Below are 15,789 nucleotides of genomic sequence, written 5' to 3' on the forward strand. Positions count from 1 at the left end.
CTACTAAAAATACAAAAAATTAGCCGGGTGTGGTGGCAGGCGCCTGTAGTCCCAGCTACTTGGGAGGCTGAGGCAGGAGAATGGCGTGAACCCGGGAGGTGGGGCTTGCAGTGAGCCGAGATTGTGCCACTGCACCTCAGCCTGGGGGACAGAGCGAGACTCCGTCTCACAAAAAAAAAAAAAAAAAAAAAAAAGAATTGCTAGTTGTATTCTTGAATACTATTATTTGGTAATTCACACATCCAGACTTGTGCTATAAACACTGTTTTGCTATAATTATTCAAAATACTGTTAGCTGACATGATATAAATCATTTCTAATAAAATTGGAAAAAATTACATTATGCATAATGGCACAGAAATAAAGGAAGAAAAAGAATGCCCAAATGTCTATACTACATTAAGGTACTATCATTAGAGACTTTTTTAACTTGTTTATATTCTCATTTTCTATTTGTATAAAGCTGTGGAAATTATGCTGCCACGGGCATCTTTAATATTAGACAAATGGGTCACTTTCTAGGGCTTCACTGGCTGCTCTATAAAACATACAATTTAGTGTCTATTGTCAAGGTGGTGCAACATTCCTTGGTTAGTCTTGTAAACAGTGGTCTGGTTTTGGTTTCTTATTCTGCTTGATATGATCCAAAAAAAGTCTATGCTCCATGAAAAGCTGAACATATTTCAAAACACCCTTCCAGTTTCATTTTAACAATAAATATCTCTTTGTAAAATGTAGGCATTAAGTTTAGATTGTCCAAACTATCTAAATAAGTCTCTTTTTTTTTTATTTTGAATTCCCAGCCTAACCCCTCAGTAAAATGACAAGAACACTTGAGAGCATGTGAAACATTGAGCAGCTTCAAAAAAGAAACCTAGTACTTCTGCCACTTTGGAATCTGAACAAAAAGGCTGAAGTCTTCCTGAATCTTAGCTGACGATGTAAGACTCATGGAATATAATGAATTATTTACGAAAATCACTAATCTAAACTTTATACAAAGAGAACAACTTATATTCATGGAGATGTCAGGCTATAATCATGGAGATGTCAGGCTATAATGCATAGCTGCAATTTCAATATTAAGTCTAATGAGTCAGCAACATTTATTTTCCTTTAAAAATATTAGCTTAGACTTTATATGTGCAAGGTATCACAAACAATGTAAGAACAGAATAAAACAATACCTGCCCTCAAGTACTTATAATCTAGTAAACATAATACACAGCTCAGGAGACTTTACGGTGCCAAAACAGCTTACCCAGGGTTAAGTGTTCAGAGGATTAACCTGGCTTACCTCTTCTGACTTGAAAGCCTGTTTGGTATGTGTGTATTTCAAAAATCTAGAAAGAAAAATGAATTATCTATCAGATATAGAAACCGATTTAGTTTTTGTAACCTTAGTTTTCTAAAGACTAGATCTTTTATAGCTAAATAAAACTCACAAATGGCAACTCACATAAATCCATATTCCCAAATTATTGAATTTCTGAATAAGGCAAGAACTTAAATGAACTAGATTTTTAAAGTGTAGTCATATTAACGCTATGTGACAATATAAAAAAAATTATTAAACTTTAAGAAAGCAAAATGTGAAACTGCATGTACAATATGAATATAGTTATATTAAATACATACTTAAATACTAGATAATACATTCTTATGCTAGATGTGGTATAGTGGTACAATTCTGACTAATTTTGGGGGGGAATTCTACTTTCCAAGTCTTTAGACATGTACTTAAATAGCCTTTACAATGACAATTTTAATAAAAGCAATAATGTACTCACAAAAAATTCAATTAAATCAGTCCATATAAAATTCAAATAATACTTTTAAATAGATTACCCTTAAAGTTCTTACCGAGCAACTGGAAGCACATTGGAACCTGTGTACATCATGATAAAGAAAAATACTCCACTCAGATAAAGGCGGGGTAACTGTGGGTTATCTTGCATGATATGGTGTAACAAAATAGCAACCTTCTCAACAAGGATAGGGTCAAAGGTCAGTAGTAGCTGAAAAAAAATTAAAATGTTTTTATTGGGTTGTAAAAAACCTGCATCATCACTTTACGTTTTTTATTTCATATGCTGAGGTTATAGCTCCTTATGTAAATTATAAAATAAAAACCCATGGGAGTCAGTAAGCTCATCTAACAGACCCACAACAGATTTGAAAAATAATTCATTCTACGACATTTAATGCAGAAAATCTATTGAGAATTGATCAAAATGTATTCAGAAAAGCCCAAACATGCCTGAAGCTAGTTTTGTCATAACATTACAGGTAACATTGCTTCTTGCGCAAGAATCTTCCTAAAAAGACTTCTCGGTTTGTTTCAATTCAGCTGAGCTGACACAAGAATCCCCTGAAGGCTTCTTGAGAACTCAAGGAGCACAGCAGAAAATAACGATGAATGAAACAGCCTAAAAGGTAGATCCAGAAGTGCAGGTAAAAGGCAAGACGGTAAACAAGTATCAGGTAGTACATCTGCTACCAGAAAGTACCAAAAGATGTGGCCTCTAGAAATTTGAGCTAGAAATTCTGAAGGGAATTTCTGGGATTACTCTTATAAATCTGGGCTAATTATAAAAACCACACAGAATTGCTATGAATAAACTTTTGATAAACATTTAATAAGTTTTATCTACGAAGCTTAATAAAGGTGTTGTTCCAATTTTCTATAACACTTGCTTCCAATGAATCCACAATTCGGGGTCAAATGCTCCCAGTAAAAAAAAAAAGAAAGAAAAAAACTACAGCCAGGCATGGTGGCTCACGCCTGTAATCCCAGCACTTTGGGGGCCTGAGGTGGGCGGATCACGAGGTCAGGAGTTCAAGACCAGCCTGGCCAACATGGTGAAACCCCATCTCTACTAAAAGTACAAAAAATTAGCCGGGCATGGTGGCAGGTGCCTGTAATCCCAGCTACTCAGGAGGCTGAGGCAGGAGAGTTGCTTAAACCCGGGAGGTGGAGGTTGCAGTGAGCAGAGATTGAACCACTGCACTCCAACCTGGGTGACAGAGTAAAACTCCGTCTCAAAAAATAAATAAAACTAATTAATTAATTTACAATAAAGAGAGTAAGTAGCTCAGATTAGGAGGCCAAAGTTCTATACTCATATGTGAGACTAAACAGCTATGTGTCTTTTTAACTTAAATTTCTCTGTACTTTGGTGTCTTATCTATTCCACAAGGAATTTAGATTAAGCGTTTCATACTATTACATATTTTAAAAAGGAAACATACAGTCATATAGGATTTTCCCTAGTGTTAATGGCAGTAGTTCAAGACTTGACATTATAGGAATTAGTGGCAAACACACACACAAGCACGCACACACACCCAACCACCTACAGTATTTCAATATGTCACTATACTAGAAAACCTAGAACATTTATTCAGCACACACACAGACTCACACCTAGAGTATTTCAAACTATCACTATACTAGAAAACCTAGAACGTTTACTCACTGTATCTCAGACCACTCTAAAAATTCTGAAGCTCTATCAGACGGTAAAAGTGATGACTGCTCTTAAAGTCAAATGAAGTACAGATATCCCTTTCCAACCAATGAAGGTAACGTTCCCAGAAACTACTATAGCCATCTAACTGTGCTTTGGCAAGATTCAGGTCTCCCAGAATAGAAAAAATTGAGAAAAACAAAAATAACTTCTTAAAAATAATTTTTGAACTCAATATAAAAAAATAGGAGTCACACACTGTTCAAAGAAGCTAGATATATCAATACAAGTATCTTTAATCACTTTGTTCAGATATTACTGAAAATTTTTGGTTAATTGAAAGAAAGCCTCCCTCCCCCAAGCTTCATGTTATGCTGAGCACACTTCTTAAAAGTTTTTTAATCATCCCTTCCTAGACTGAAATTTAATGCCATTTGTATTTACTTTTTCCTTTCAGTTTCGTAAGACTTAGAAAAACGGGAGAGGTTGATCTTCTGGACGTGGTGTTTTATCCACATGTTGAGAGGTTCCATCAGGGAGAAAAAATTCCTCTCTTTGCGTCACCTCACATATGCAGCCACATGGCCCCACAGGGAAGGGGACGTGGTAATAGTTTAGAGCCCTCAATAACTGCAGTGCTTTTTCACTGAAGGATATGAATGGACATGTCCACGAGAGAAAAGCACAGAAATGTTAAAATGTGAGTATGCTTAAATAACAGAAATTGGCAAAAAAAAAAAAAAAGGATAGGGCATTACTGTATTTAGAAGTCTTTTTCAGCATCAATGACTTACATAGGCATTTAGGTAGTAAATAAGTTAATGTAAAAATATATAAACTGAGTTAACTCTTCTCTCCCATTGCAGATCAATGTACAACTGAAAGGTACAAATGGCACAAGTTACTGGCATAGAACTTAATAGAAACATTTGCCTGAAATCTCTAGGACCTGACTTATTTGGGTTTAATGTTAATGTGAAGTTTAAATACCTGAATTCCAAAAAAGCAGAATAACGCAAAAGAAAAAGATACTTTGGTGTATCCTAGATTACAACTCAATGCTTTGAATCATTGGTATCAATGAAAACATAACTAAGAATAGTCAAAATCTAAGGCAGAAGCTAGTGAGACTGCTGTGATTACTTCTTAAGATATGAACCACCAAGTCCACCCCTGTGGCCTGCTGGTGCACCTCCCAGTAATCTTAACATCAACATACACCACAAACTGGAGTACATCACTTTTCAGATATTAAAGTGGTGTGATTTTAAAAATAGGTAATAAATAAAACTCTTTTAGCACAATTCTGGAATCTAGAAACTTCTCATGTTTAGGCTCAATCTTCAACAGCATATTCAGCAACTCAAGAGTAAGTGAAATAGCCAGGTGCAGTGGCTCACGCCTGTAATCCCAGCACTTGAGGAGGCCAAGACGGATGGATCATTTGAGGCCAGGAGTTTGAGAACAGCCTGGTCAACATGAGGAAACCCCTGCTCTACTAAAAATACAAAGTAGCTGGGTGTGGTGGCACATGCCTGTAATCCCAGCTACTCGGGAGGCTGAGCCAAGAGAATCATCTGAACATGGGAGGCAAAGGTTGGATTGAGTCAAGATCCTGCCACTGCACTTCAGCCTGGGCAACAGAGCGAGACTGTCTCAAAAAAATAAAAAATTAAGTGAAATGAATGTAATTCAAAGTTCAGGCTTTTTTCTTTTCTGAGACAAGGTCTTGCTCTGTTGCCCAGGCTGGAGTGCAGTGGCATGATCACAGCTCACTGCAGCCTCAAACTCTTGGGATCAAACAATCCTCCCCCTCAGCCTCCCGAGGGGCAGGGACTACAGACATGTGCCATCATGCCTGGTGGCCATTTACTTTATTTATTTATTTATTTTTTGTAGAGATGGGGTCTTCCTATGTTGACCAAAGTGGTCTCGAACTCCTTGACTCAAGCAACCCTCCCGCCTCAGCCTCCCAAAGTGCTGGGATTGGAGGTGTGAGACTCCACACCTGGCCTGTTTAGGCTTTTTGAAAATGGAATAGACTGCAACAAAACAAAGACTGGTACTGATAATAAAATTAAGAGAAAATGATTCTTAAAATTGCTCCTAGTTTGATTATATAACTCACCTGAATAATATGGGGAAGGCAAGTGCTATCTGATAGCAGTCTTTTCACTTTGGGTAGAGGCCGAATGATGGCATTGTCTTGATCCCTAGAAAACAGTTTCTCACGTCAACATTTAATATATTTATTAAAATTTGTATGTTCAGAGCATATGACATTCTACTAGGCATGAAGCAGGTTACCTTACTTTTTTGTTAATGAAGACTAAGCTCTCATACAGCTGGGAACATGATTAGGTATTTTGGTTTAAATCTATTTGGCTGCTTAATATGACTTCATTTCCTTCCATAAGATTTCCTTGAAAAACAGTACCCTAGAAGAGCCAAAGACTCTTATTTATTATTTAATTGATTAAACTTGGTGTTGTCCAACACACTGTCAGTGGATATTTTCCCCCAAAGGGCGTATTAAACTTTGTTACATAAATTTAAACCTTGATTTAACTATGTTTGGTATTTTCCAAGTATAGCTTTAATTTTAATGCTACCTTATTTCTAAATACTAACTGTATAATTTTGAGTCCAACTGGAACCATGAAAACTTCAAGTATTTTAAAATGTTACACTTTCTCAGTAATTTCCATCACAAGCTATCTTTAGTACAGTAATGAATCAAAATGATTTATATGTAAGTATTTCATAAAGATTAAAAAGTTACATGCAAGTGTTATACTTATGACTTGGAGAACAAATTCTCACCTTCGCTGGTCAAGTGGGGCAAGATGTGGGCCTACACTTGCCTTCTATAGCAGAAATAGCTAGCCTGTCAGATCAACAGCTGGCATTTACCATTGTCTATGGACTGCAGTATGTGTAAATCAAAACATTCACACCAATTCACATAAATTATAAAATTGTTACTATTGTAAGTCTCAGTTTTGTAACATTATTTGAAACCTCCAGAGAAAGGTGCTTTTTTAGCTACTTTATTAATATAATTTGCAAATTCTTTATATCTGTTTCAAAAAATTCCAAACGTCAAAGCAGCATTCCTCCAAGGCCATAAATAGGACATCTTTGTTTTAAAACACCAGACCGATTCTATGATGTTACTAAGGAAGCATATCAATTATCCATGGAAACATTCAATTACATTTTACCTGCTTGGAAAATATCCACACATTGTGATCAACATGTTCAATATAAGGGTAGCAAGGTCAGTTTCATTCAGGACAGCCTGTCCACTGGCTAAGAGACACCACTTAAGCTGGGGTATGGACTGAAGTGGTCGCCATCCATCCATGCCTTGAGCCCAGCATCTGGTTTTTGCATTTAACATTCCTTTGGTCCACAATTCTTGCATCTTAATGGATGGAAGGCATTATTACAAACAGACAAAATAAAATGAAAAACCTCACTAATGTTTTCTACTTTATAGTAAATACATACTAAATTATGAAACAAACATGCAAGTACACTATTTTAGAAAAAACAAGTTTGTTGATGGGCCTTTGGGAACCCAAATTTGGTACACACACACACACACACACACACACACACACACCCACCCACCACCACTTGGCCAACCTGCAGAGTATAAAGAATACTGGAAAGAGTAAAAATGACAGGTGGAGTGCTAAATAATCAAATTATACTAGAGCAGAACGGTTGGTTCTCCATAAAACTATCTTTGCCCAATTCGAAATGAGCCTGGGAGGCTGAAGATCAGAGGCAGGATCAAGTATTAAGATAAAGAGGAAAACTGTCCTTAGTTCTTGGACTGAATAATTTTCAATGAATTTTAGACTACACATTAAAACTTATTTACTCATACCATATAGAAACATTATAGTTTGACATAAGTACTAAGATAGCTTTTTTTTTTTTCTTTTTTGGAGATAGGGTCTCACTATTCATTGCCCAGGCTGGAGTGCAGTGGTGTGTGATCATGGCTTACTGCAGTCTCAACCTCCTGGGCTCAAGCGATCCTCCCACCTCAGTCTCTCAAGTAGCTGAGACTATAGGCATGCACCACCATGCTTAGCTAATTATTTTTTATTTTAATAGAGATAGTCTCTTGCTATGTTGCCCAGGCTGGTCTTGAACTCCTGGCTTCAAGCGATCCTCCCACAGTGATGGAATTACAGGTGTGAGCCACTACACCCAGCCAGAAATTATTACATAAAAATAACTAAAAACCTGAGTGCTACCTCCATAACAACAGCTTTTAAACAAGGTTTAAAGGCATAGTTTTATATGTATGTTTGGTTCGCCATTTTTCATGTGGAAACTGAGTTGCAGGGCCCTTGGAGCTAATAACAGGAATTTAAATGACAGCTTTAAAATATTCCACACCTCTGTAAGTGCTAAGCAGGAGGGCATAAGAAATGCTGAGACCTTCACAAAAAGTATCTCCAAGATACATACCTCATGAAATCCATACGGGCCACTCCTTTCTTTGTCTGCGTTGCCAAAATACCATTCCTTTTCACTCTCTCTTTTCATATCTGGAGCAGCTTCAATTACATTGCTCTAAGTTTGAAAAAGATTTAAATTATTTTCCAAGGCAGAAATCTAAAAGACCAGTTGTCATAAAACAAAGCTGCACAGCAGTACTTTGGAGGGGTTTCTATCCCTTTAAAAGTTAACCTGAAATTTTAAGTGACCCTATTTTAAGATTTAAGAGTTTAGGACAAAATGCCTAACCTAACAGTCCAAAAAAACTATTTCCTTATTAATATATATTTGAAGTAAATGGTTTCCTAAGTTCACACTCAGCAATCTAAGCTAAATTCAGTGACACCTACATTCCCCATGGTCATTGATAAATACCCAGGACACTAACATTTTAGTAGCAAAGAATATTGCAAATAGTTACGTAAATAGATACGTATCATTAATCTTAAGCCACAACGCTCAAAATATTAAAGTTCTTTTGGGGGAAAAACTCACTCCAACTAAGAGTTCCAATAAGTATCTGAGATCAAAGCATTAAAATGCTAACAGCAAAGTTAGTTTTCAGTGGTTTTACATACTTAGTCTCAATTTAGTATCTATTACCCTTACTACAAATAATTCTTACAATGTTCTCTATCAATGTTTTACAAGAATCTAGGTTAAAATTTTTATGTAGTTGGGTTATTTTATCACAACATGGTTATGTTCTTTGTCTTTCTTTTTTGAGACAGGGTCTTACTTTGTTACCCAGCCTGGAGTGCAATGGCACAAAAATGCCTCACTGCAGCCCTGACTTCCCAGGCTCATGCAATCCTCCTGCCTTAGCTCCTCAAGTAGCTGGGACTACAGGTGTGTGCCACATCTGGCTTTTTGTTTTTGTCAAGACAGGTTTTGCTAATTTGCTTAGGCTGGTCTTGAACTCCTGAGTTCAAGCGATCCTCCCGCCTCAGCCTCCCAAAGTGCTGGGATTACTGGTGTGAGCCACCGTGTCCGGCCTGTTCTTTTTCTTACAATCACCTTCCTTGAGAATGAAATAACATGTTTTTAAATACTGCCATAATTATCAGCTTTCAGTTAGACTCACATAGAGAGATACAGCAAAGTTGTTATAAGCATATAGACCTCTGGGTCTTAATTCTAGCTCTGCCACTTATCAGGTGACCTTGGGCAAGATAGCCTCTGTGTTCCTTAGTTTCCTCATCTGTAAAATGCGGATAGTAACCACCTCAAAGGGCTGTTGGGGGGATTCAAAAAGTTAATGTATTGTATGTGTACCAGAACAGTACCTGTTGTAATGGTATATAACAGAATACGCCATATACTAAATACTCGAATAGCACTTTCGGTCACAATTCACATGAAATCTAACATGACACATCTCCTTACATCAGGAAATTAACACACCAAAAAAATCAAATGAGCTAAGGATAGATTCTTCTATAAGGTAAGTATCAGTCCTCTTGGCTGGTATCAATAAGGTGTCCAGACTCCTTTAAGGCAAAGCATATTTTTACTGCTTGCCAATGTTAAAAGTACTAGTTACATATCTAATGAATTCAGTTTATATCCTAAAAGTCACACTGCCTCAAGATAAGCCATATTAGAGATACAGTTACTTTAATTGACAAAATAAAACTCAATCGTTACTGTCCATTTTGGATTGTTCTTACAGTGGTTTCACATCTTCTGTGTGAAATCTCTGAGAACTAGTACTACTGTAATTACTGGAGAAATAAGTGTGTGACCACATATTTTCAGATTTCTATGATTCCTTTGACTCTAAAATTATACTCAAAGAATGTTAAGTTTGTAAAACATAAACAAGGATACATACTTGCAGTGGTACTGTAGCTCGGCTTACATGGAGATGTGCAAGGGTAAGCAAGTCCACAAGGATTCTTATTCCATTTGAATCCATGAGATCCTTAACATTTTTCTGGAAGAGGAAAACATTTTTTTTGTAATCTAAACATTTTTCATAATCTAAAACCTATCCCAATAGTACCTTTCCCAATAGGTACTACCACCTACAAGGTCCTCGAAGAAGAGAATGTTTGGAATCTTTGGAAATAATTGATACGACTGGTATTACTTGGTCTTTTCAGCATTTTGTGTTCAAGGAAACTGAATTCCAATTGATTAAAAGGGCAAAACTATATTACAAAGAGATCACTTAAGAATTTTTACTTAAATATATTCTGAGGAAAAAACAACCTCTGGTTTTACAATTATTCTGTCAAGGTCTTTTTAATAAACAGATTATTCTATATCAGAAATAAAGTCTGCTATATTAAAAAATCTTTTAATGTTCCAGTTTGTTTTCATAAACTTAAAATAACTGGTAATTTCTTAGAAGAGACTATAACTTCAATTAAAATTTCTTTGTACTTATAATTACACTTCAGTTTTAAAACATTTGCATTACTTACTATAACAATAAAACTACGCAAATTGGTATTAGTATCAAAGTTTTAAGAAATGAAAATCCGCTTACACTTCAACATAAATTGTGAATTAATGTTCTATATTACATCTATGAATTCCTCTTGTTTGAAATGAGCAAGAATCTATTAAAATGTCTTTAAAAAGAAAATAGAGTAAAATGACTTATCTTCTAACTTCCAATTTCTTTTTATCAACAAAATGTATACTGATAAAGACTTTCCATTTTATGTCAAGCATATATTTTACTTAAAATTTAACCCCAAAGAGTCCCTAAAGAAAAATAAGCTAATTTTTATTATTAAAAATCATTTTAACGTATTAACAGTCATCCATTATTTGTCATTCAGAATTTTATTATCATTAATTCATTCTGCACCCATAATATTAAGACAGACTATACAGGGAATATTGACAAAAACCTTCCCTCCAGGAGATTAGAGCACACAGAACTTTCTGTCTAAAAAGGAGAAGACAGAAAAGAACACTCCCTGGATAATCAACTCAAACTGTGAGTTTATCTTACATACTTATATGACTTGGAAATAACAATGTATGTAATGTGAAACTACTGTACCTTATTAAGGATCAACTTGTTAAGGAAGAGAATCAACCTATCTCGTTCAAGTTTATCTGTGCACTATTGAAATAAATGAGAATCTGGTCAGAAGTGAATAGAAACAAAAATTAAGGTATTTCTATTACTAGACAAAATCAACCAACAGCCCACAAGAAGTAATGCCATCTTATAAACATTAAGGAGAAAAATCATAGAAATCTGTCAATTATTGCAATTCCTTAATGAATTCTGAAAATTACATTCTTTATATAACTTGTCTAATCTCCCTGGAAAGGCAGACATTTTAAAGTCAACAAACAAATTAATATATAGCTTTAAGGAGATACGTAAAAATTGAAGTAAGTGAAATAATTGGTCCAAATGATACTTGAAGTAAAAGGAATGTAAACACAAAATAAAGTATAAAATATATACACTGCAACAAACAGGCAGCAATCAAATGAGCTGCATGATGAATTGATTAATTTGTCCCCTCCACCATGTTCGAGTGTTAAATGACAAATTCTTAAAAGAAAAAAATTTTTTTTTGAGACAAGGCCTTGCTCTGTCATCCAGGCTGGAGTGTGATCACAGCTCGCTGCAGCCTCAACTTCCTGGGCTCAAGTGATCCTCCCACTTCCAGGTGAACCACCAGGTACATGCCACCATGTCCGCTAATTTTTTTATTTGACAAACTGTATAAAATTTTTTGTAAAGTGCTAACTCAAGGTTTCTTTTTTGGAGGGGTAGCATTGTACTTTTAAAAGGTTTTTACTATCTTCACACTTCTAAATTTAGTATGCTACCATCAATTAAGATTTTTCCAAAATGGAAAATCAAAGGTACATTCAACTCTACAAGTCACCATTTCTTTTATACACCTGTCCAACTCATCCATACTTGAAGACTGACAAGTAGGTCAACTAAAGTCATTTGAAAACAGTAACTGAAAGTGACATGGACAAATTCTAACCCATTATTCATTTTCCTATTCATCTAACTCAGATTTAAATAAGTATAAATTACAGAAAAATGAATGCAGAAAGTTACAGTAATAATGTGATCAAACAGAATTTAAATTTAGTTTTTAAAATTTAACACATTACCTAGTGACACTACCAAATAGTAATTTCCTTAAATGATAACCTTACCCTCTCTAACATTCCAATGATATATCTGGTATCTGTAAAAGGTCCTATTTCTTCGTGACATCTGCCATAAACAATAGCAAGGGCTTGTAAACATAAACACTTCATGTTTACTTTTGGGGTGAGCAAGAAGCGATGATAAAGCTCATTGAAAAATTCATACCTAGATTTAAAAAAAAAAAAAGTTCACAATAGAAATAACCATGAAACCAACAGTGAAAACAAATGCAACAGGATATACAGAGTAGCTCACGATCTCTTAATTGATCCACTTTCTTCATTCTCATCTTCCTCCAATAGTAATCTCAGGTAATAGTCTCCTATTTTAATTTCCTCTGCCAGGCACTCATATTTAACCTTCATAAACAAAAGCAAATTACACTATTTTAGTTTACAATAGATTCTGGCAATTTCTAATAATCGTTTCTTATAATTCTTTCTGTTCAGAACTTATTTCTTAAAATACCTGTTAATTCAATATTGTTAACATGACTATTTTAGCTAAATGCTGAGAATTACATACCAATTTTATAAATGTAAGACTTGCTGATAAAAACTATCACAGCACTATGTGGTGTCAATTAAAAAACGAGGAACAAAATCTGCTTTATTCCCTACTGGGTTTGCTATAAAAAAGCAAGGAGTAGATGGTCCTGCATCACACATAATTTGCTCAACACACATACACTACTTCAGGTCTTCCCTCTATCCCGCATCTCTATCCCTGGCGATGTGCCAAGACTTAAAACCAACACATCAACTACCTTTTACATTTTCGTAAAGAATTCCTTCTATGTCAAATCACCCCATGCTACTAAATTGAGGTGATAAATGAAGGCAAAGTCAAAGACCAGGAGTTGTGGCAGCACCACTATGCTTGCACTCAGGCTGTGTGTCTCAAGGAAAGATTTCAGGCAATTATAAAAAGGAATTCCCAGATCAAAATTCTTTTTCTGAAGTCTAGATTTCTAAAAATATAAATTATATAAAATCAAATATATATCTTCATTTCACTTTCTATATAAAGTCTAAGCATTCAATTCATTCAATTTCTATTAAGCATATACTGTGTGCCATGTACTATTCTAGGCACTGGAGACGCAGCAGTTGAACAAAGGTTTCTGCGCTCACAGGTGAAGCCCATAAAAAAGTGAAATATATTTGATAGTTGGGTGACAGTAAGTACTACAGAGTAAAATAAAGCAGGAAACAGAGATAGGGAGAGAGAAGGTATATGTAAATCTGTGTGTATGTATAAAAGGGGCTGCATTTTTAAACAAGGTATCCAGGGAAGACCCACTCAGATAACGACATTCAAAAGATCTGAAGATGAGAAAACAGGTTATGAGGCTATCCAGGGAAAACCCTTATTCTAAGCAGAGGAAACACCAAATAAGATGACCTTGAGGCAAGAACGTGAATTTGGTATTTTCTAAGGAGCCTGTTTGGCTGAACAGAGTGTGAGAGAAGGAGAGGAGCATGAGATGAGATAAAAGAAACAGTGCTTAGCATTGTTACACAGATGCTGGCTTGTAAGTCATTTTAAGGACTCAGATTTTAACTGAGATGGGAAACCACAAGAACACCAAGGGTTTGAGCACAGAAATGATGTGCTTGCTATTTAACAAGGTAACTCTGCTATGTTGATAACAGATTCCAGGGAGGCAAAAGTAGAAGCAGTGATATTGTTGCAATCTAGGTCTGAATAAATTTTGAAGGTGCACTGTATGGAATTTGCTAAAAAACTTGATATAAAAGATAATGTCAAGGGTTTTCACTAGAAAATACGGAGTAGTCATTATCTAAGATCATAAAGACTGTAAGAGAAGTAGGCTCAGAGGAAGAACAAGAGTATAATTTTGGAGAAAAGTTCTAGATACTTATCAGATATCCAATTATGAGACAGAAGTATGAAGTCTAGGGCTAAAAGTCTAAGCAAGAGATAAGAATCTGGAAGCCATCAGCAAATAAAAAGCCGGACTGGGCAACATGGTGAAACCTCGTCTCTATAAAAAATACAAAAATTAGCTAGGCATGGTGGTGCAAGCCTCTGGTCCCACCTACTAGGGAGGCTAAGGTGGAAGGATTGTTTGAGCCAATGAGGCAGAGGCTGCAGTGAGCCAAGATGGCACCACTGCAGTCTAGCCTACGCAATAAAGCAAGGTCATATCTCAGAAAAATAAAAAATAAAATAAAATAAAAACATTTAAAGTCATGAAACTTAATGATTTCAGTGAGGCAACGAATAAAAATGAACGAGGTCAAAGAACTGAAACTTTGGGAGCCAGCCAACATTTAGTGGTCAGCAAGATGAAGCAAAATGAGTAAAGAAGACTTGAGAAGTAGACAGTGAAAAAGGAGAAAATCTAGCAGAATACAGACTCCCAAAACAAAGTAAAGATGAGTTTTTCATTTTGCTAAGAAAAGAATGAGCATATCCAAATGGAATATGGAAACGCAACTGGGTTAAAGATCAAAGCCCGCAGGATCACTCACATGTTCAAATTTAAAGCTATAATAGTTTAAATTGTATATGTTTATAATATACTTCAATTATATATACACCCACACATATAAAATTACCTACTACCACCATCTTTCTTGTTTTTCCTGCTCGTCACATCGGTATTTTAATAGAACAGCAAAATATGGTCACATTCAGAATCAATTAACACAAAAAAAATCAAACAAGTTACAAGGAACAAGGCAAACAGGGTATGTTTCAATGAAAAAAGAACTCGAAGGTCCCAGAAATGGAAAAAAAAGAAAAAAGGAAAGAATAGATTTGGAATGCATAGAATCAAATTTATTAAAATTCTTACATGATTCTCAGGTACAAAGCTAATTATTTTTGTCTGATACAAAGATTAAAGTTTTCTAGTATTGCCTACATAACATTAAAGGGGGAAAGGTAAAGACAAGATATGTAAGTACAAATTTTTTTTAAAAAAATCACTCCCCAAATAGTACATGCTTTATTTTTTAAGATTAACATACTGGAAAAATCAAACTTTACCTCAAACTCATGGTGGTTCCAGGAGATCACATTAGCACTTCCAAGTTCTCTGTCAATATTAAACGCTCTCATTTCAGATTCAAGAGTATCTTTCAGTTCTTCTCGTGTTTTGAAATTCCAAATAAGGTTTGACCTGGCATGGTCTTGACCAAACCTAGACATACATATAATCAGGAAATAGCAGGATGCACTAAGCATTTTAAAAAATCTATAAATATCCCTTACTGACCTTATAATAAGCAAAAAAAAAAAAAAAAAAGGGAATAGACTTTAGCAAATGTAAGTAAAGAAAATAAAATCTGTGTAAAGGAAGTAGAGTAAAACATTAATGACAGAATCTTGGTGGTACGTATACAGATACTCACTGCAAAATTCTTTTACCTTTTGTATGTTTGAAAGTTTTCGTAATAAAAAGTTGAGAAAAAAAGGAACCTAAGCTATGAAACAAATCTGTGTGAATTAAAAAAAAAAAAAAACCTGATATTTCAACTTCAATGTTTATTGCTAATACAAATTCCAGTTAGAAAACAATTCTATTGGCCAGGCACGGTGGCTCCCACCTGTAATCTCAGCACTTTGGGAGACTGAGGCAGGCGGATCACGAGGTTAGGAGTTCGAGATCACCCTGGCCAA

The 15,789-nt window shown here is 35.3% G+C and overlaps 1 protein-coding gene across 3 annotated transcripts in view; it reads right to left on the minus strand.

Moving 5' to 3' along the window:
• Positions 1–15,789, minus strand: part of DNAJC13 (DnaJ heat shock protein family (Hsp40) member C13) — a 119,418-nt gene that overhangs the window by 48,994 nt on the left and 54,635 nt on the right. For all 3 annotated transcript variants that reach the window (XR_004031282.1, XM_003265225.2, XM_030816826.1), the window contains 10 exons: positions 15,157–15,310; positions 12,394–12,497; positions 12,144–12,303; positions 11,011–11,073; positions 9,826–9,927; positions 7,962–8,066; positions 6,695–6,897; positions 5,599–5,683; positions 1,864–2,018; positions 1,298–1,343 (listed from right to left, as the gene is read on the minus strand). Coding sequence is in view for 2 of the 3 variants with exons in the window: in XM_003265225.2 (XP_003265273.1) it covers positions 1,298–1,343; positions 1,864–2,018; positions 5,599–5,683; positions 6,695–6,897; positions 7,962–8,066; positions 9,826–9,927; positions 11,011–11,073; positions 12,144–12,303; positions 12,394–12,497; positions 15,157–15,310 (1,177 nt within the window). In the remaining variant the exon portion in view is untranslated. The remainder of the gene's footprint in view (positions 1–1,297; positions 1,344–1,863; positions 2,019–5,598; positions 5,684–6,694; positions 6,898–7,961; positions 8,067–9,825; positions 9,928–11,010; positions 11,074–12,143; positions 12,304–12,393; positions 12,498–15,156; positions 15,311–15,789) is intronic.

The sequence above is a fragment of the Nomascus leucogenys genome, chromosome 8 (assembly GCF_006542625.1).
Source record: "Nomascus leucogenys isolate Asia chromosome 8, Asia_NLE_v1, whole genome shotgun sequence".
Classification (NCBI taxonomy): Eukaryota; Metazoa; Chordata; class Mammalia; order Primates; family Hylobatidae; genus Nomascus; species Nomascus leucogenys.